The sequence below is a fragment of the Ranitomeya imitator genome, chromosome 3 (genome assembly GCF_032444005.1).
Source record: "Ranitomeya imitator isolate aRanImi1 chromosome 3, aRanImi1.pri, whole genome shotgun sequence".
Taxonomy (NCBI): domain Eukaryota; kingdom Metazoa; phylum Chordata; class Amphibia; order Anura; family Dendrobatidae; genus Ranitomeya; species Ranitomeya imitator.
In genome coordinates this window covers 797,344,623-797,364,795 of record NC_091284.1, presented here as the reverse complement: position 1 = coordinate 797,364,795, position 20,173 = coordinate 797,344,623, and the positions used below count along the sequence as shown (strand labels likewise).

Genomic DNA, 20,173 nt, shown 5'->3' with positions numbered 1-20,173 from the left:
GCTGGCGTCCGTTGTCACCACCTGCCAGTGAACTGGAAGGAAGGACCTGCCCTGGGAGATGAGAGGTGACGTCAGCCACCAGTTGAGAGACCGCCTGACCCGAAAGGAGAGTTTGATCTGTCGATCCAGGGAGAAGACCGACCTGTCCCACTGAGACAGAATGGCTTGCTGAAGGGGTCGCGAATGGAATTGGGCGAAGGGAATCGCTTCCAATGTAGCTACCATCCTCCCCAGAACCTTCATGGCCGAACGGAGGGAGGGAGGACGAGGACCATGGAGCAAGCGTATGTCTTGACAGAGAGTGGATCTCTTGTCTGTGAGAAGGAAGACTCTGCTCTGACGAGTATCGAAAAGCATGCCCAGAAAGATGATGCGCTGAGAAGGAATAAGGCAGGACTTCTTCCGGTTTACCAGCCACCCGAAACGGGCTAAGGTGTCGAGAACAATGGACAGGCTTTCGTGGGCCTGAGCGAAGGACGGAGCCTTGATGAGGATGTCGTCGAGATATGGAAATAGGACCAGGCCTCTGACTCTCAAGATGGCCATCAGCGCCGCCATGATTTTCGTGAACACTCTTGGCGCGGTTGCGAGACCGAACGGCAGGGCGACGAACTGAAAATGGTCTCGTTGCACTGCAAAGCGCAGGAAACGGTGATGTCCGGGAAATATCGGGACATGGAGGTAGGCGTCCTGGATATCTATTGAGCATAGAAACTCCTGAGCCTCCATGGAAGCAATTACTGAACGAAGGGATTCCATCCTGAAGTGTCTCAGGCGAACTCTCCTGTTCAGCAATTTGAGGTCCAGAATGGGGCGAACTTTGCCGTCTTTTTTCGGTACCACAAAAAGATTCGAGTAGAAACCCGTGAAGCGTTCTTTTTCTGGGACGGGAACGATTACCCCGGATTTGAGCAGAGAAGCGATGGCTGAGAAGAAGCCCGGAACTAGAGCGGGGTCTCTTGGAGGACGGGATTGGAAGAAACGATCCCGAGGTTGGGAAGCGAACTCTATTTTGTATCCCGAGGATACAACTTCCCTGACCCATGCGTCCTCTACTGCGGAAATCCAGACGTCCCTGAAAAGGAGAAGACGGCCGCCCAATCTGGGAGTTGGGCTGGAGTCTTGCCGAGAGTCATGCCGAGGTGGATCTTCCAGTCCTGGGCCTGGAGGATCTACCCTGGGAGAAACGAGGACGCCAGGACGGAGTGGGCCTAAAGGACACCGCCTTCTTCTCTTGACGTGCCTGTGGCCTCTGTTGCTGCTGGGAAAGGGAGTTTGACGCAGCGAAGCGACGAAAAGGCCGAAAAGAACGAAACTGTCGTCTAGGGGGAGGGCGACGAGGCTTAGCCTGAGGGAGAAGAGAACTTGTACCCCCGGTGGCGTCCTTAATTATTTGGTCCAGCTGGGAACCAAAGAGACGAGAGCCCTGGAAGGGCAGACTAGTGAGGGACTTTTTGGAGGACAAGTCCGCCTGCCAGGCCTTGAGCCAAACGGTCCGGCGGATGGCAACGGCCTTGCTGGAAGCTTGAGCCGCACAAGACGCGGCATCCAGGGAGGCGGAAACCAGGTATTCACCAGCATGGGAAATCTGGTTGGCTAGTTCCGCTAATTGCGCGGGAGGCGCCCCATCCAGGATACCCCGCCGAAGATCCTTGGCCCATTTTGAGATGGATTTTGAAGCCCACGTGGACGCAAAAGCTGGACATAGAGCCGCTGAAGCCGCTTCAAAAGCAGATTTCGCGAAGGATTCTATAACTCTATCGTTAGAATCCTTCAGAGATGCTCCGCCGGACAGAGGAAGCACCGTGTTGGTGGACAGCCTGGAAACAGGGGGGTCCACCGAGGGAGATGCTGTCCAATTGGCGGTAAGTTCTGGAGGAAAAGGATATAATACACCCAGGCGTTTTCCCCTCTGAAAACGCCTAGTGGGGTTCTCTCTCTCTCTGGACACGATTTCCTCGAATTCAGGATGAGGAGCGAAAAATTTTGAAGGTGGTTTGGCCCGTCTGAACGAAACCGCCTGATCTGCGGGTTCCGTAGAGGGATCCTTGATGCCACATGTTTGGTTTATTGCCCCAATGAGGTTCTGAACTGTCTCACTCATGGTGGCGATTTGGTGAGGATCCAGCTCCGAAGTATCCTCCGAAGGCGCATCAGATAATGCCTCGCCTGACTCAGGGGAGGAGGATCGGTGGGACACCAACCGCGGGGGAGGGCCGAGCGGCGAGATGGAGCGCGAAGAGGACTCAGACCGACGTTCCTGTCTGGACCTTTTATGGCTTATCAAGGAGGGTTCGGGCGGCGGTTCCTGCGACCCGCTGGCCACTGCAGGGGTCTGCAGGGGTAACCGATCCAGAGCGGACACTAGAGTTTGAGATACCCGTGTTAAATCGGCCACCGATTGTGACAGTGAGGCGGCCCAGCCTGGGATGGGGGGATCACTCTCGGGCGGAACAGCCGGGGGATCCTGGGCGGTGGGAACAATCGGGTTGCTGCAGGACTGACACAGCGGGGAGGACTGACCTGAGGGAAGTTTGCTGTTACAGGACGAACATGCAAAGTACGTGACTAAGGCAGAAGATGAAGAGGTAGGGGGACGAGAGCGGCCCCCTTTAGAGGTAGACATTTTTAGGGACCCTGAAGATGCCAGTGGGTTAGGGGACAGTGGGCAGAGGGGGGTGTCAGTCTGCAGTGCAGCTACTCACGGACCCGGTCCTGGAAGATGTCCCACTTGTCCTCGGCGGAGAACTTCCCTGAGGTGCTGATTCTGCGATGCTGAGCCACAGAAGATGCGAGTGCTGCTGCTGTGAGAAGCGGTGCACACCGGCCGAGGGACCCACGAGGAAGGGGGTGGAGCCAGACGCAGAGGCGCCGGTGGGCAGGGCGCAGTATGTCGGGCGGGAAAGAAGCCCGCCCGCAGAACCGGAAGTGAGGAGCCGAGAAACCGGAAGTAGGCCCCGGCCTAAGCCGGGACCTAAATTAGAGACCGGCGCCGCCGGAGAAGGGAACCGCGGCGCCGGAGCAGTGCGCCGCAGAGTCTGAGAAGAGCGGCAGTCTGCCAAGGCTGTCCGAACGGAACTGGCGGGGTCGCGGCGCCAGAGGTAGGCCCCGGCAGAAGCCGGGACCTAAATTAGAGGCCGGCGCCGCCGGAAAATCGCGGCGCCGGAGAATCGCGGCGCCGGAGCGTCGCCAGAGAATCGCGGTGCCGGAGCGCCGCCTGAGAATAGCGGCGCCGGAGTGCCGCTGGAGAGTGGCGGCGTCGGAGCGCCGCAGAAAGTAAGTGGCACGGCATCCTGCCAAGGACGCCGTGCAGACACAGGACGCCGTGCAGACACAGGACGCATTGAGGCCCCCGAGCAGTGAGACCGCAGGGGGAAGCGGCGCAGCAGCCTGCCAGGCTGTGACTCTGTAAGGGGCTGTGCGGCTGCAGGGAAAGAACTGCGGCCGCTAAGGAAGAAGAGCTTATGGCTGTCCCTGGGATCCCAAATAAACGCCATGAGGGGAGACAGGGGGACATCTGGAGAAAAGATCCCGGGGGAATGGAGGGGGAATACTCACCTAAACATCCCACGCCGTTACTAACCTGAGGGGAATGAGACGTCACGGAGCTGTGATGGACGTCCTCGTCTCCTCCAACCGACAGGCTCTGGTAGGCGAGTGGGTGGGGGACGGAGCCAGGACCGGACTTCTGAGCACGCTTCTGTGCTAGGATCTTGGTCCTGGAGAGGGATCTATGAGGATACGGGGTGGCAGTACACGCCGTACTCATAGTCCGTATTGTGGGACTACAGGTGTGACTGCTCACCCTGTATCCCTCTGGAAAAAAACCTGAAAAGAAACGACGCACATTGAGGTAGATAAGGGTCTAATGAAAGACCCGTGTCCACCTCCAACTGACACTAAGCTAAACTGAAGAGTTTAATGCCAGTCGGTGGGGTGTACACTGCAGAGGAGGAGCTAATTTTTTTATTTGCATAGTGTCAGCCTCCTAGTGGCAGCAGCATACACCCCATGGTTCCTGTGTCCCCCAATGAGAGGCGATAAAGAAATTCCAAAACTTGTGTCACTGTCCAAATACTTCTGGACTTAACTGTATGAATCCTAACATTGAACTCACTGCGGGCTGTGAGGATTCTTCGGCTCCGGCGCCAGGAGTGGGTGGTCCTGTGACGTTAGGTATGCAATATGCATATTCCTGGCTACCTTCCGACAAGAGGGAAAAATAGAAAATATATTGAGCAAGGCCACAACAGTCTAGTCAGAATGTCGACTTGGAGTATGCATGTCACATACTTACGGATACATGACTGCTCGTTCCTGTAGAATCCTCACAGAATGCAGTTACCGCAATGTAAGGATTCACAAGTCTGCAGTCACATACACTGACTGCATACCTGTAGCTTAAGACCGGACAACAGGTTTAAGACCAAACTAGGCATGGTCAACCATGCGTTTTTGGACTTAAGGCTGTGTCCCAGAAGGGAGACACATGACCGATGCAACAAAAGAGAAGTAGGATATTGAGAAGGGCTGTGGACAATCTCTTTCCATTAACCATTACATCCATTGCAAATACCATAAAAAAGAAGAAGAATTACCATTTATGTGCTGCTACTTTTGTAACTTTTCACTCAATTGTTTTTCATCCTGGGACAGTATGGCGCCAAATGGTGTTCAAGGAGTATAACAAGGTGCACGCCTAGCTGAGGGTTGCTGGACACACATGCTGTGAGTCCATAGAGTGTACGTGACAATTATTGGTGGACAACCCCTTTAAGAAGGTCTCCATTACCTAACTTAGAAGGGTCCCACAGTGGCCGTCACATGCAAAATTACTTCCTATACTACATAGAAATGCACGATCCTCCAGACAGATTATCTTTGTAGCCCTTTTCCTCTCTGCCTAGTATTGGGGGAATCCTTCTTTAATTTTATTTAGTACATCTCTTTTTTAAACATTTTAACTCCATCCAATTGGATGTGCAGGTGACAGGATCAGGGACCCCATGTCCATCTTTACACTAAGAGGTCTCCCCGAACAATTGCCCTTGACATCAGTATATTCTAAGATTAGAACAAAGAAAGTAAACATAAAACATAACCTCCATAATGGGATTTAATATTAATAAAAGAATAAAAGCACTAAAAATAAAACTATTGTGACATTGTGGTTTTTATAGTTTTGGCGATCAGGAGAGTCTTATGTCAAGTTACGTATACTGACAGATCTGGTGCAAATTCTTTCTAATAATGTTTAAAACTTGTTTTTCTAAACCAGACCAAGGTAAGAGTAACAATGAACCATGTGAGAGCAATAAAATCAAGCCATACTTTCCAGTCCAACAGATTTCCTCCACTGATCGATGCTGTCCTTTCTCTGATCCTCGGGGGCGGCGGATATGTATGTGATGAAGGCAGCTGCCAGCTGGGCTCTCTTTGGCAATGTATTTAATTCTTCTGTTATTTCTTCCACCTTACAAAAAAAAGAATCAGCTGTCCAGGTTTTGCTATATATTCATGTCCGTGTGCTGTTTATTTTTTAAAGGGATTCTCTGGAAACAGAGAAACTTACCCTAAAATGTTAATTGGAAAGGTGCCTGGGAGCATGTGTAGCAGATAGCTCCATCATGTGTAGAAGATGTGCTCCCAGCGCATAGTCTGATCTAATACTAGAGATACCAGGGGTGCGGAGATAGGGTGGACAGCAGTGTGAGCAGCCTCTTCTTACCTTGGCACTGCTGGCATATCCAGTATTAGATCAGATAGACAGGGTGAACAGCAGTGTGAGCAGCCTCTTCTTACCTTGGCACTGCTGGCATATCCAGTATTAGATCAGATAGACAGGGTGAACAGCAGTGTGAGCAGCCTCTTCTTGTATATCTGATCTAATACAAGAGATACCAGGGGTGCTTAGATAAGAAGAGGCTGCTAACACTGCTGTCCTGTCCACCCTGTCTATCTGATCTAATACTGGAGGTACCAGAGTTGCTGCCGTAAGAAGAGGCTGCTTACACTGCTGTCCTCCCAGTCTATCTGATCTAATATTGGAGATACCAGAGGTGCTGAGGTAAGAAGAGGCTGCTCAGACTACTGTTCACCCTGTCTATCTGATCTAATTCTGGAGATACCAGTAGTGCCAAGGTAAGAAGAGGCTGCTCACACTGCTGTCCACCATGTCTATCTGATCTAATAATTGAGATACCAGTAGTGCCAAGGTATGAGGAGGCTGCTCACACTGCTGTCCACCCTGTCTATATGAGCTAATACTGGACATACCAGTAGTGCCAAGGAAGAAGACGCTGCTCACACTGCTGTCCACCCTATCTATCTGTTCTAATATTGGATATACTAAGAGTGTGGCTTTATGAAGAGGCCACTCACACTGCTGTCCATCCTGTCTGTCTGATCTAAAACTTGAGATACCAGGATTGCTAAATCAAAAATATACTGCTTCCAATGCTATCTACCCTGTCTTTCTTATCTAATACTGGTGATACCAGGGGTGCTAAGGTAAGAAGAGGCTGGTCACACTGCTGTCCACCATGTCAATCTGATCTAATCCTGAGCTTCCTACTGCAAATCTTCAAAGGCACCTGTCTTATTCACATTCTAGGACAGGGCTCTGTCAGTGTAACAAGTTAAAAGCCCTATTCACAAATGATAAAAAAAAATACACAGAATGTCATTTTGGTGTCTATTGTGAATACTTATAGAAATTTCATCAATAGTAATGCAGTGACTGAAACCTAACACAAAATCTGTATCAAACTCTGCATATAAAACAAGCAGATTCTATTGCAGATTTTCATGGTGAATACTGCAGGAATCGAGCTGAGGCTCAGTGTGCAAGACTCCGCAATCAATAATTTCCCTAACAGCGATCTGACTGCAGTAACACAGAGCCCAAGAGCAGCACCTGCATTGTCTGAGCATGGATAGGACAGGATAGCCTTAGTTCCAGAGAAAAGTATTAATGCTGTACTGTGACATTTCAGGTTAAATATCAAACATGATTGCCAAAGGGAAGACATGACAGGGGAGTCTGCTTCATAGCATTAACAATGTAGTTAAACCTTTGGCAGAATAGCAGTAGCTCATTTTCTACAGTCAAGATGGGATCAGTAAAGCCGGCCACAGACATCATGTAATTGTGACTTAGCAGATCGTTAGAAGCCACAACTGCCCAATTAAACTGGTTTTCATGTCACAGAAAAAGAGGCAGCAGTGGCGGCTCCATAGATCATTAACCAGATCAAGACCAAGTCGGGTTTTATTGCACATGAGGTTATGTCTCTTTAGCATGATAAGGGGGACAAATTTTTATGAACTCAGTGACTTTTTCCCACGGTGCTGGGGTCCCCACAGCTCAGTTCAGCCGTGAACCCAGTCTCAGTGACCGGCGGTAACCTCAATGACATCACCGCTGCTCACTGAGGCTGTGCCCGCAGCAGCTCATTCATCAGTGGTTCTTAGCCTGGACGGTCGCATCTTGGCACCTTCCAGGTTGAAAGCTATTTATCCCCAGACATGGATTACGGCGTGGGACAGAATGATGGACAGGTCAGGAATACTGTTGTTATTTATTTTGTTTTATTACAGGAGACGAGGGCTTCAATAGAATGGGCGTTAGGTGAGCACAAATGTGTTTGTGATTTTTAAATAAAAATGGAAAAGTGTGTTTTGTTTTTAACTCTATTAAAAGACTTTATACTTGTTGTGTGTTTATTTACCATACAACTATAGGATTAGTAATGGAAAGATGTCTTATAGACATCTCTACAGCCCGCAGCTGTCGGTTTGCCTGGTTGGTTATTAAAAGTACAGGGGAACCCACACTGTTTTTTTGAATTTATTTTATTTACAGAGCAGGCGGCGGATGATGAATAATCTCATCAGCCCCCGCCTGCTCTCGCTGTTATCAGCTGAATACAACTCTCAACAATGTCCCCTCCTGGCGCCAGCAGGAGAGAATGATGAGAGATGTCTTCAGCACCCAGCGCCGGAGAACAGTACCGCTACCTCACAGGTGCCGCTGTGTGTGGTACTAATGGGGCACACGGCTGCCACATGTATGCCACAAGTATCACACACAGACTTTGATATCTCCGGTACTGTTTTTTTTCTGGTATTGGAAATATCAGGACGTGTGAAAAAAGCCTAAGGCTATGTGCACACGTTCAGGATTTCTCGCAGAAAATTCCTGAGAAAAAACGGACATTTTCTGCAAGAAATCCGCAAGAAAACTGCATGCGTTTTTGCCGCGATTTTGCCGCGTTTTTTTCCGGACACTTCCCAAAGCATTTTGTAGTGGGAAATCTGCAAAAAAACTGCAAAATTAATGAACATGCTGCGGTTTTTACCGCGATGCGTTTTTTTCCGCGCACAAAACATGCAGAATTCATTCTAAATGATGGGATGCTTATTGTATGCGGGTTTTTTGCGGTTTTATAGTGTTTTTATCGGGAAAAACCGTGAAAAAAACGCGAAAAAAACGCAACGTGTGCACACAGCCTAACACAGATTTACACAAATTTGTGAACAGTGTTTGAGAGAAAAAGGTCTTTTGTGTAAATAGAAAAGTCTTAGGCCATGTTCACACAGTGCGTTTTTTACTGCGGAACCGCAGCGGTTTTGCCGCTGCGGTTCCGCAGCTGTTTTCCATGCAGGGTACATAACAATGTAACCCTATGGAAAACAGTCACTGCTGTGCACATGATCCGTAATTTCGTTTAAAAAGCCGCGCAGAATAGCTGCGGCAAAAAAGAAGGAGCATGTCACTTCTTTTTCCTGAACTGCAGCGGTTCTGCACCCATAGACCTCCATTGTGAGGTCAAAATCGCAGTAAAACCCGCAGATCAAAAATATATCTGCGGGTTTTACTGCGATTTGATGTGCAGAACCGCTGCAGCAGGAAGTGCGGGGGAGCGGGCGGAAGTGCGTGGGCGGAGTGTGGCTGCCCCCCCGTGCTCCGATGCCCCCCCCCCCAGTGCTCCGATGCCCCCCCCGTGCCCTAATCTCCCCCCCTTATACTTACCCGGCGTCCCGGTGTCCGTCCGGCCGTCTTCTCCCTGGGCGCCGCCATCTTGCAAAATGGCGGGCGCATGCGCAGTGCGCCCGCCGAATCTGCCGGCAGGCAGATTCGCTCCAAAGTGCATTTTGATGACTGAGATATAACCTATCTCAGTGATCAAAATAAAAAAATAGTAAATGACACCCCCCCCAATTTGTCACCCCCATTGGTAGGGACAATAAAAAAATTAAGAATTTTTTTTTTTTTTCACTAAGGTTAGAATAGGGGTAGGGGTAGGGTTAGGGTTAGGGGTAGGGTTAGGGGTAGGGTTAGGGGTAGGGTTAGGGGTAGGGTTAGGGGTAGGGGTAGGGTTAGGGGTAGGGTTAGGGTTAGGGGTAGGGTTAGGGTATTTTCAGCCATTTTAGCCCTAAAAAGCTTCCTAGGAAACACACAGTCTCTGCATAGAAAACTGCATAAAAAAAGGATAAAAAAACGCATCAAAAAACGCATCAAAAAACGCATCAAAAAAGGACAAAAAAAGGACCAAAAAAAGGACCTGCGTTTTCTGCCAAGAGCTGCAGTTTTTTAAAAAAAACTGTCCTGAAAAAAAAAGGATGGAAATCCTGAACGTGTGAACATACCCTTAAGATTTTTTAGTTCAACTCATGAAAAATGGGAGCAAAAACTAAAGTGTTGTGTTTAGATTTTTGTTTGGTGTAAACACACACACACATATATATAGAAGGACAACTAAAACACATTTTACACTGTGTTCCCCTTTTCGTAATAATTATTTTTTTAATTATCTAGAAACAGCGATACAACAGTTTTTCACAGTTCACAGCTCTGCATACTGTAGACACAGGGCTTCAGAGATTAGGGGCGCAGAGATGGTAATAAACCATCTGTGCCTTCCCAGTGGAGAGTCTCCCAGCTCCGACACCTCTTATTTCCTGCTACTTACTATGCAATAGAATAGTAGAAAATCTTTGAAGTGTAACATGCAGACCGCCCACACGTAAAAAGTGTATGGGCAGATCGGATGTTGATAAGCACAGTGGTGCAGACAAGCACATTTGTAAGAGCTGGATGCAGGGGCTTTAGCGGTGTAACAGACCCCTTGCAATCACTGCAAAACCAGTGCATTTCTGCATTGCCACCACTATGTTGGTGCATTAATGGCACCAGTAGGACCAGTAGCAGATAATAAGTAGCTCTGTGGTCCATTACAATAAGAGAAATATGTAAATCACTATGCCCAGTAAGGCCTACATGGTAGTAGAAAAGGGCACCCTTCTCTCTGACCCCAGTCTTGACTTGTGTGTCTGACCCCAGTCTTGACTTGTGTGTCTGACCCCAGTCTTGACTTGTGTGTCTGACCCCAGTCTTGACTTGTGTGTCTGACCCCCAGTCTTGACTTGTGTGTCTGACCCCAGTCTTGACTTGTGTGTCTGACCCCCAGTCTTGACTTGTGTGTCTGACCCCAGTCTTGACTTGTGTGTCTGACCCCAGTCTTGACTTGTGTGTCTGACCCCAGTCTTGACTTGTGTGTCTGACCCCAGTCTTGACTTGTGTGTCTGACCCCAGTCTTGACTTTTGTGTCTGACCCCAGTCTTGACTTGTGTGTCTGACCCCAGTCTTGACTTGTGTGTCTGACCCCAGTCTTGACTTGTGTGTCTGACCCCAGTCTTGACTTGTGTTTCTGACCCCAGTCTTGACTTGTGTGTCTGACCCCAGTCTTGACTTGTGTGTCTGACCCCAGTCTTGACTTGTGTTTCTGACCCCAGTCTTGACTTGTGTGTCTGACCCCAGTCTTGACTTGTGTTTCTGACCCCAGTCTTGACTTGAGTTTCTGACCCCAGTCTTGACTTGTGTTTCTGACCCCAGTCTTGACTTGTGTGTCTGACCCCAGTCTTGACTTGTGTGTTTGACCCCAGTCTTGACTTGTGTGTCTGACCCCAGTCTTGATTTGTGTTTCTGACCCCAGTCTTGATTTGTGTTTCTGACCCCAGTCTTGATTTGTGTTTCTGACCCCAGTCTTGATTTGTGTTTCTGACCCCAGTCTTGATTTGTGTTTCTGACCCCAGTCTTGATTTGTGTTTCTGACCCCAGTCTTGATTTGTGTTTCTGACCCCAGTCTTGACTTGTGTTTCTGACCCCAGTCTTGACTTGTGTGTCTGACCCCAGTCTTGACTTGTGTGTCTGACCCCAGTCTTGACTTGTGTTTCTGACCCCAGTCTTGACTTGTGTGTCTGACCCCAGTCTTGACTTGTGTTTCTGACCCCAGTCTTGACTTGAGTTTCTGACCCCAGTCTTGACTTGTGTTTCTGACCCCAGTCTTGACTTGTGTGTCTGACCCCAGTCTTGACTTGTGTGTTTGACCCCAGTCTTGACTTGTGTGTCTGACCCCAGTCTTGATTTGTGTTTCTGACCCCAGTCTTGATTTGTGTTTCTGACCCCAGTCTTGATTTGTGTTTCTGACCCCAGTCTTGATTTGTGTTTCTGACCCCAGTCTTGATTTGTGTTTCTGACCCCAGTCTTGATTTGTGTTTCTGACCCCAGTCTTGATTTGTGTTTCTGACCCCAGTCTTGACTTGTGTTTCTGACCCCAGTCTTGACTTGTGTGTCTGACCCCAGTCTTGACTTGTGTTTCTGACCCCAGTCTTGACTTGTGTTTCTGACCCCAGTCTTGACTTGTGTTTCTGACCCCAGTCTTGACTTGTGTTTCTGACCCCAGTCTTGACTTGTGTTTCTGACCCCAGTCTTGACTTGTGTTTCTGACCTGGGCATTCCATCTTTTGTGTTCTCCATCCAGCTGGTTGATCAGTATCTCTGCAGAATCAATGATCTCTTGAGCTTTTGATAACTCCGCTTCCAGTTTGGCAGCTTCAGTGGTTCTTGCCTGGAACCTACAAAATAGAGAATTCATCATCGGCAACAAAAATCATCACAAGGGCATCGGTGACGATTTAAGTTTTTAGCAGTGGTCTAATATTAATCTATTGTTTTTTGGGGAGCCAAGCCAAGAGTACAAGCAATTTAGTAGATTCTCTGCTTTCCGTAAGTAAAAGTGAACGTCCAAAGTCTCACAAACAATAGATTCTGAAGATGAGTAAGGAGTTTGTCATCGGCTGCTAAACACTAACTTGTATCAGGTCACCCAGAAACTCAATGCACAACTAAGGAAACGATTCTATAAACTCATCATGTTATTAATAATAATAAATAATAATAATGTTATCAAACACTTACTTCTCTTTCAGTTCGGTCACCTTCCTGCCAACGGTATTAAGTTGTTCTTCCAACTTGTGTTTTCTTTCTTCTATCCTTCGGAAATTACTGAAATATTTTTTTCAAGATTTCAAATCAGAGTTCATTCAAGTAGAAGTATCATATTAAAGAACGTCAGCCATTAATGGGCCAGGAGAGCCTGGGAGCACAATGTGAGAAATCAGGCAGAATGGTAATCAGCCGATCAATGCTCGGATGGTTCTCGGGCTCCTTTCTTCCGAGTGTCTCACTTGTGGAACAGAGGAGATAATAGGTTTATGAATGACACAAGATCTTCTAACGTGCTTAAAGAATCTTGTAAGACTGTTATCATACGGTCTATGACAATGAAGGTGCCCAAGTGCAGAATGTAGGTTTTCTTCTTTGCAAACTTAAGCACGCGGCTAATTTTTGTTTTTACACTTTTGTATTTTCCTCCCAATTTTTATTGCCCCATCAACATAACTGTATTTGGGGGTTTTTTTGCGGGAAGTGTTCTAGTTTTGAATGGCATTATTCACTTTATTATATAATATGCTGAAAACGGGAAAAAAAATCCAAGAGAGGTTAAATTGCGAGGGGAAAAAACAGAATCCCACCACTATAAGTTTTTTTTGGTTGCATCATTGGGTGACACTGAGGAGATCATGGGACGTCCAAAAGCCACCAATAGGTTGGGAAATGAGTAAAAATGTGTAAAGGCAATTCACTCAGGAAGGAACCCGAGCGACTGCTGTCTGTAGCGCCTTTCTGACTGGACTCGCGTCCGCCAAGGCAAAATTTGGAGAAGGTGTGGAGGACCACACCACATAGCAGCCTTACAAAAGGTGGAGGTCTGACGCGTGACGGCGAGGAGACCAGGAGGACCCCACACCCGGTGGGGGCACTTTGTTCTTTTCTATCTAAGCTTCCAGGATGGAAGGTGGAATCCGTGGGGCAATGGACGCCTCAGAGGCAGAAACACCTTGGCGAGGTCCCTCATTAATGACAAAAAGGACTAAAAATGTGAAGGAAGCTATCGCCTTCAGGAAGTGACGCACTGCTCTGACCAGATCCAGAATGATCTCTTCGTTAAGGTGGAAAAATAAAAAAATAATAAAATATATATATATATATTTGGCAGAACCTTGTTTGGTGCACCAGACTCCTGTCTGCCTCCGAGTGACACTAAGCTAAACTGAACAGCCTGGTTGTCAGTAGGCGGGTGGGGAGGAGCCGACTTCTTAGATGTAATTCTTAGTGTCAGCCTCCTGGCGGCAGCAGCGTACACCCACGGCCCCCTGTGCCCCCCAATGAAGAGACCGAGAAAACACAATCTCACCCCTGTAAATTGGGATTTGTTTTTAGAGAGTTCAGGTCAGATTCTTCAGGTCAGTACGACTACGGAGATACCAAGTTTATTTATTTATTTATTTATTTTTGGTTATTAACTATTTTAGTGGTTTAAAAAAAAAATACTGAACTTTCATAATACTCAGAACTTGTTTATTTTTATATCTTTATATGGGGTAGATTGTTGCGTTCCAAGCTGTAGTTTTTATTGCTACCGCGTAGATGGCTTTTTATTGTATTGTTTTGGGGTAGGTGCGGTGACTGAGAAACAGCAATTGTGGCGTGCAATTTTATTTTTCTGAATTTATTGTACGATTAATCAATTTTATATTTTCATAGAATAGACTTTTACAAATGGGGCAATGCTAAATATATTTTTTTATATTTTAATTTCTCTATTTTTGGATGGAGAAAAGAAGGAGGGGATGTGGGAGGGAGTCAAACTTTTATGTTTTGTTTCTTTTAAATACATTAAAAATAAAAAAGATTTTGTTTTACTACTTTTCTTTTTTTTTTTTTTTTTTTTAGGTCCCAAAGCAGAGGTGTACGGTAAGCATCATGGTCTTTTATGTTTTACCTGTGGCTGGGTTTCACAGAAGTATATATCAGGGCTGTTAGAGGTAGGTGTCAGCTTTATCAGGGCTGTTAGAGGTAGGCGTCAGCTTTATCAGGGCTGTTAGAGGTAGGTGTCAGCTGTATCAGGGCTGTTAGAGGTAGGTGTCAGCTGTATCAGGGCTGTTAGAGGTAGGCGTCAGCTGTATCAGGGCTGTTAGAGGTAGGCGTCAGCTGTATCAGGGCTGTCAGAGGTAGGTGTCAGCTGTATCAGGGCTGTTAGAGGTAGGTGTCAGCTGTAACAGGGCTGTTAGAGGTAGGTGTCAGCTGTATCAGGGCTGTTAGAGGTAGGTGTCAGCTGTATCAGGGCTGTCAGAGGTAGGTGTCAGCTGTATCAGGGCTGTCAGAGGTAGGTGTCAGCTGTATCAGGGCTGTTAGAGGTAGGTGTCAGCTGTATCAGGGCTGTTAGAGGTAGGTGTCAGCTGTATCAGGGCTGTTAGAGGTAGGTGTCAGCTGTATCAGGGCTGTTAGAGGTAGGTGTCAGCTGTATAGACACTTCCCCTGTGTGATGCAGTTTCAGCTCCTGAGCCTGCTCCTCACACTCACATCTTGGAGTGGGAACGGGTAAAGGCTACTCCACCATATAGAGTTATAGCATATCACTAGGATATGCCACATGATAAGTTTGGGGTCGGCTATTTAGACCACTGTCTATCCTGAAAATGCAGTTGCAGATGGCTCCTTCAACTCCCCTCTACCCTCAGTCACTTCCTTAAAGTAGTTGCATTTGGCGAGAGTCCCAGCACAATTTTGGCAACAGCCGGGTCACAATCCTTCGATGTGATGCCTAGACTAATGACATTCTAGATTGCACCTGAATTTCTAGGATCCAAGTTCCTTCAGATACCCCAAGATGTCTACTACATACGCCTGCAGCGCCGCCTGCTCCTTCTCCAGGGGCTCGATTTTCTCCAGGACGTGGGAGTATTGCACATTCGCCTTCACCCAGGCAGCCAGAGGAGCGGCCGCGGCACTGGCTCTTTTCGCATTCTGCAGGAACGACACAAGATCGGCATTGTCATAAGATAGATAATATGTCGGATGACCCTTCTTCACGGCCCTGGCACGTGGGCAGCACCCACCTTGGCATCGAACGACGTATGATTCTTTTCCAGCAGCTCTTCTACACTCTCCCGGATTTCTTTAGTGATGTTCCTCACATCGAAGGTGACAATTTCTTCCCTGACTCCTCGCTTAGCAAGAAAACTGCCAGAGGAAAACACAACACAATTATACAGGAAAACTATGGAAGAGGCAGAAAACTCACTAGGCCGGCTCCTCACAGCGCTGCTGCTGGAGATGACCGACAGGTCCTGTTGGATGAGGCCAAACCTAGTCTCGTCTCTGACTATGGTCTTTAAAGGGAATCCATCAGCAAGTTTAATCCCCATTAACAGCTTATATGATTGTGCAGATGATTGAAGATAAAAGCCTTGATGCAGAATATTTCTGTGTGCGTTCTTTAGCGTTATTCTGGAGAAATCCAGGAGTGTCGGACCAGATCACTGACATACTTCGTGTCTAATGGATAGCTGGCTGTCTCGCCGACGTCTGCTCACATTGCCACGGAGCCCTTCTGAGGACACCGGCCTCACCGTACTGCCGCACATACACCGCCACTTAAAGCTGTACACCTAAACATGTCCAGGTGTCCCGGGGGAAGTGCGTAACCTCCCATGTGCAAATTTGCCAACGTTACCAATAGTGCTGTTGTCAGCGAGGGAGGGTTGGATGCAAAAAGTATGAGAGTTTCAGAGAAAAGTCCCCGACTGCAATCGTGTGGCCGGGCTGTGATCCGTGCTGCCCGTGGGTCAGGCAGCATGAAGCAGGTGACAGGTTCGCTTTAATCCTACAGTTACACTTTATTTCTTACCTTTTCATGCTCACCCACGATGTATCAAAGATCCCCATGAGTCTTAGCACACCTTCGAGAATGTCTCGGATAATGTCGGGAGGCATGCGCAAGGATCGGATCTCCGACAGAGACTCGGGTTTGATGTTACCGACTGCCCGTTTGGCTTCATCCACCAAAGGCTAAAACACAAAGGAACAAAAACATAAAAGATCCACAAAACCGATGAACAGTACAACATACAGTGAAAAACTAAACTACTGTAGGGGGGGAGGGCGGCACACAGGCTCAAGTGCTCTGTGCACTGCTGGGGGGAGGCTTATAGGTCATACGTTCTGCCCATGCTTATATGGATTTCCCTGCGATACATTACTGTTGCTGTTTTTTGCTATTTTATTAGACTTTACGATACAGGCTCTTTGGACTAGCCAATTATTTCTATATATATGGTGGTTGAGCAGTTATTCAGAAACGCTATGTTAAATGGAATCGGTCAGTAGGGTTGTGATGTAGGGGTAGAGACCCTGATTCCAGCAAAGTGTCACTTACTAGGCTGCTTGGTACAGTTTTGGTAGAATCCCTGTTTTATCTGCTGTACATGTAGCAGTGCTCATATGCGGTGTAACCCCGCCCACATGGCCTATTGGCAGTTTCCTGTGTACACCATCAGTAACCTGCCAATCAGTGATGGGGGCGGGGTTACATCGATTAGCCTGACTGGGCTGTACATGAGACCTAGTCCAGCAGTAATAATCTCCTGCTGATAAAACACTGATTGCATCCAAACTACAATGAGATGCTGAGCAAGTGACACATCCCTGGAGCCTGGAGTCAGGCTCTCTGCCCCTACATCATGTTACTCTCAGATTACATAGCAAAAAACCTGCTGACAGATTCCCTTTAAGCTGTGCTCCAACAACCTATGTGTGCATATAAATGAATAAAGGATCCCCTTTATCCTTTTGTAGCAGTGATACTTTTTTCTTTTTTTTTATAATAAATATTACTACTAATAATATCTAGACTTCCATCAGGTGTTCAACCTCAGCAAAAGTCACTTTCCCAATGTGCACTACGTCATCAGTAAGATGTCGTTCACAGGGTGGATTAGCAGTGAGGAAGGAGAGGGAACTTGACTGTCAGAGCTCAAAGCGTGTGATAGGAAGACTTGGGGCATCATGGGATATGTAGTTTTTAGCTTATAGCTGATACAACAGACCTGCCCCAGACCAGGAAATAAGGACGCAGTCAGACCGCCATACAACGCGCACAACGATGGCATCGCAATGCTCGGGCTGGCTGGCGGCTCTCTCTGCATGTATTTCTATGCAGCTGTGATTCTCAGGAGAGCTGCCAGCCAGTCCATGCGCTGCGATGAACTCATTGTCCGTGTTATTCGGCCGTCTGTCTGCGCCCTAAAAAACACGCTCACAAAACCGGTGGGAAAAACATAATCATTTTGCAAGAAATTTAATGGACTTAATTTGCCAACACTGCGCAGGGAATCTTTTCATACAAGAACACTTGGTTTTGTCAGCACTTCATCTTGTTACCTGCACGTCCTTTAGCTCATCATCGATTTTCCTCTTCCTTTCTTCAATCTTTGCAGACTCTTCAGCTATTCGGTGCTTTATTTTTTCCATTTCAGTCTTTTGATCGCTGGCGTTCTGTAAGAAAAGAAGAGCAGATTTCAGAGCACTTCACCAGCAGATGTCTGCTGCTCTCAATCATGTTACTGCCGCCCAAGCTTCTTACAGGAGACACCGGCGTCATTTATACTTGTGGGATGGAAAGCCTCGAGACACCATTGACACGGGAAAAATTATTCTTACATGTTAGTGGTTACATATAGTTAATCCATTTGTAATAAGTTTCTGGCTGCAATCTTAGTTCCTTAATTCATTTTCATACTCTATGATGATATGATTATTGCACTCGGATACAAGTTTGTGTCAGGTTTTATTCTTGTGGGAGTGTCTCTCTCAGAAATATCTTGTGGAAGTTTCTCTCTCAGAAATATCTTGTGGGAGTGTCTCTCTCAGAAATATCTTGTGGGAGTGTCTCTATCAGAAATATCTTGTGGGAGTGTCTCTCAGAAATATCTTGTGGGAGTGTCTCTCTCAGAAATATCTTGTGGGAGGGTCTCTCTCAGAAATATCTTGTGGGAGTGTCTCTCTCAGAAATATCTTGTGGGAGCGTCTCTCGCAGAAATATCTTGTGGGAGCGTCTCTCTCAGAAATATCTTGTGGGAGTGTCTCTCAGAAATATCTTGTGGGAGTGTCTCTCAGAAATATCTTGTGGGAGTGTCTCTCAGAAATATCTTGTGGGAGTGTCTCTCAGAAATATCTTGTGGGAGTGTCTCTCAGAAATATCTTGTGGGAGTGTCTCTCAGAAATATCTTGTGGGAGTGTCTCTATCAGAAATATCTTGTGGGAGCGTCTCTCTCAGAAATATCTTGTGGGAGTGTCTATCAGAAATATCTTGTGGGAGCGTTTCTCAGAAATATCTTGTGGGAGTGTCTCTCTCAGAAATATCTTGTGGGAGTGTCTCTCTCAGAAATATCTTGTGGGAGTGTCTCTCTCAAAAATATCTTGTGGGAGTGTCTCTCTCAAAAATATCTTGTGTGAGTGTCTCTATCAGAATTATCTTGTGGGAGTGTCTCTATCAGAAATATCTTGTGGGAGTGTCTCTCTGAGAAATATCTTGTGGGAGTGTCTCTATGAGAAATATCTTGTGGGAGTGTCTCTATCAGAAATATCTTGTGGGAGCGTCTGTTATGGCTGGCAATCAGGCAACACAGCGTGCAGTAATCAGCGCACATACAGAGATCTGGCAATAACCAAAAACAATAGGACGAGCTCTGAGACGTGGAATCTCTGTAGACTGCAGTACCTGATCTATCCTCACACAACTATAAGCAGCAGTGGATTGCGCCTATCACTACCTATGCAACTCGGCACTGCCTGAGGAGCTGACTAGCCTGAAGATAGAAATACAAGCCTGACTTACCTCAAAGAAATACCCCAAAGGAATAGGCAGCCCCCCACATATAATGACTGTTAGCAAGATGAAAAGACAAACGTAGGAATGAAATAGATTCAGCAAAGTGAGGCCCGATATTCTAGACAGAGCGAGGATAGCAAAGAGAACTATGCAGTCTACAAAAAACCCTAAAACGAAAACCACGCAAAGGGGCAAAAAGACCCACCGTGCCGAACTAACAGCACGGCGGTGCACCCCTTTGCTTCTCAGAGCTTCCAGCAAAAGTTAATAGCAAGCTGGACAGAAAAAACAGAAAACAAACTAGAAGCACTTATCTAGCAGAGCAGCAGGCCCAAGGAAAGATGCAGTAGCTCAGATCCAACACTGGAACATTGACAAGGAGCAAGGAAGACAGACTCAGGTGGAGCTAAATAGCAAGGCAGCCAACGAGCTCACCAAAACACCTGAGGGAGGAAGCCCAGAGACTGCAATACCACTTGTGACCACAGAAGTGAATTCAGCCACAGAATTCACAACAGTACCCCCCCCTTAAGGAGGGGTCACCGAACCCTCACCAGAACCCCCAGGCCGACCAGGATGAGCCACATGAAAGGCACGAACAAGATCTGGGGCATGGACATCAGAGGCAAAAACCCAGGAATTATCTTCCTGAGCATAACCCTTCCATTTGACCAGATACTGGAGTTTCCGTCTAGAGACACGAGAATCCAAAATCTTCTCCACAATATACTCCAATTCCCCCTCCACCAAAACAGGGGCAGGAGGCTCCACAGATGGAACCATAGGTGCCACGTATCTCCTCAACAACGACCTATGGAATACATTATGTATGGAAAAGGAGTCTGGGAGGGTCAGACGAAAAGACACCGGATTGAGAATCTCAGAAATCCTATACGGACCAATAAAACGAGGTTTAAATTTAGGAGAGGAAACCTTCATAGGAATATGACGAGAAGATAACCAAACCAGATCCCCAACACGAAGTCGGGGTCCCACACGGCGTCTGCGATTAGCGAAAAGCTGAGCCTTCTCCTGGGACAAGGTCAAATTGTCCACTACCTGAGTCCAGATCTGCTGCAACCTGTCCACCACAG

General features: G+C 47.2%; 1 protein-coding gene across 1 annotated transcript in view; it reads right to left on the bottom strand.

Annotated features, from left to right (window-relative positions):
- The window catches only part of DYNC2H1 (dynein cytoplasmic 2 heavy chain 1), a 552,714-nt gene that overhangs the window by 332,283 nt on the left and 200,258 nt on the right, over nt 1-20,173 (bottom strand). The window contains exons 56-62 of the mRNA XM_069759211.1: nt 17,630-17,743; nt 16,098-16,258; nt 15,307-15,430; nt 15,093-15,214; nt 12,263-12,349; nt 11,793-11,919; nt 5,332-5,473 (exon numbers count right to left, since the gene is read on the bottom strand). Coding sequence (XP_069615312.1) covers nt 5,332-5,473; nt 11,793-11,919; nt 12,263-12,349; nt 15,093-15,214; nt 15,307-15,430; nt 16,098-16,258; nt 17,630-17,743 — 877 coding nt within the window. The remainder of the gene's footprint in view (nt 1-5,331; nt 5,474-11,792; nt 11,920-12,262; nt 12,350-15,092; nt 15,215-15,306; nt 15,431-16,097; nt 16,259-17,629; nt 17,744-20,173) is intronic.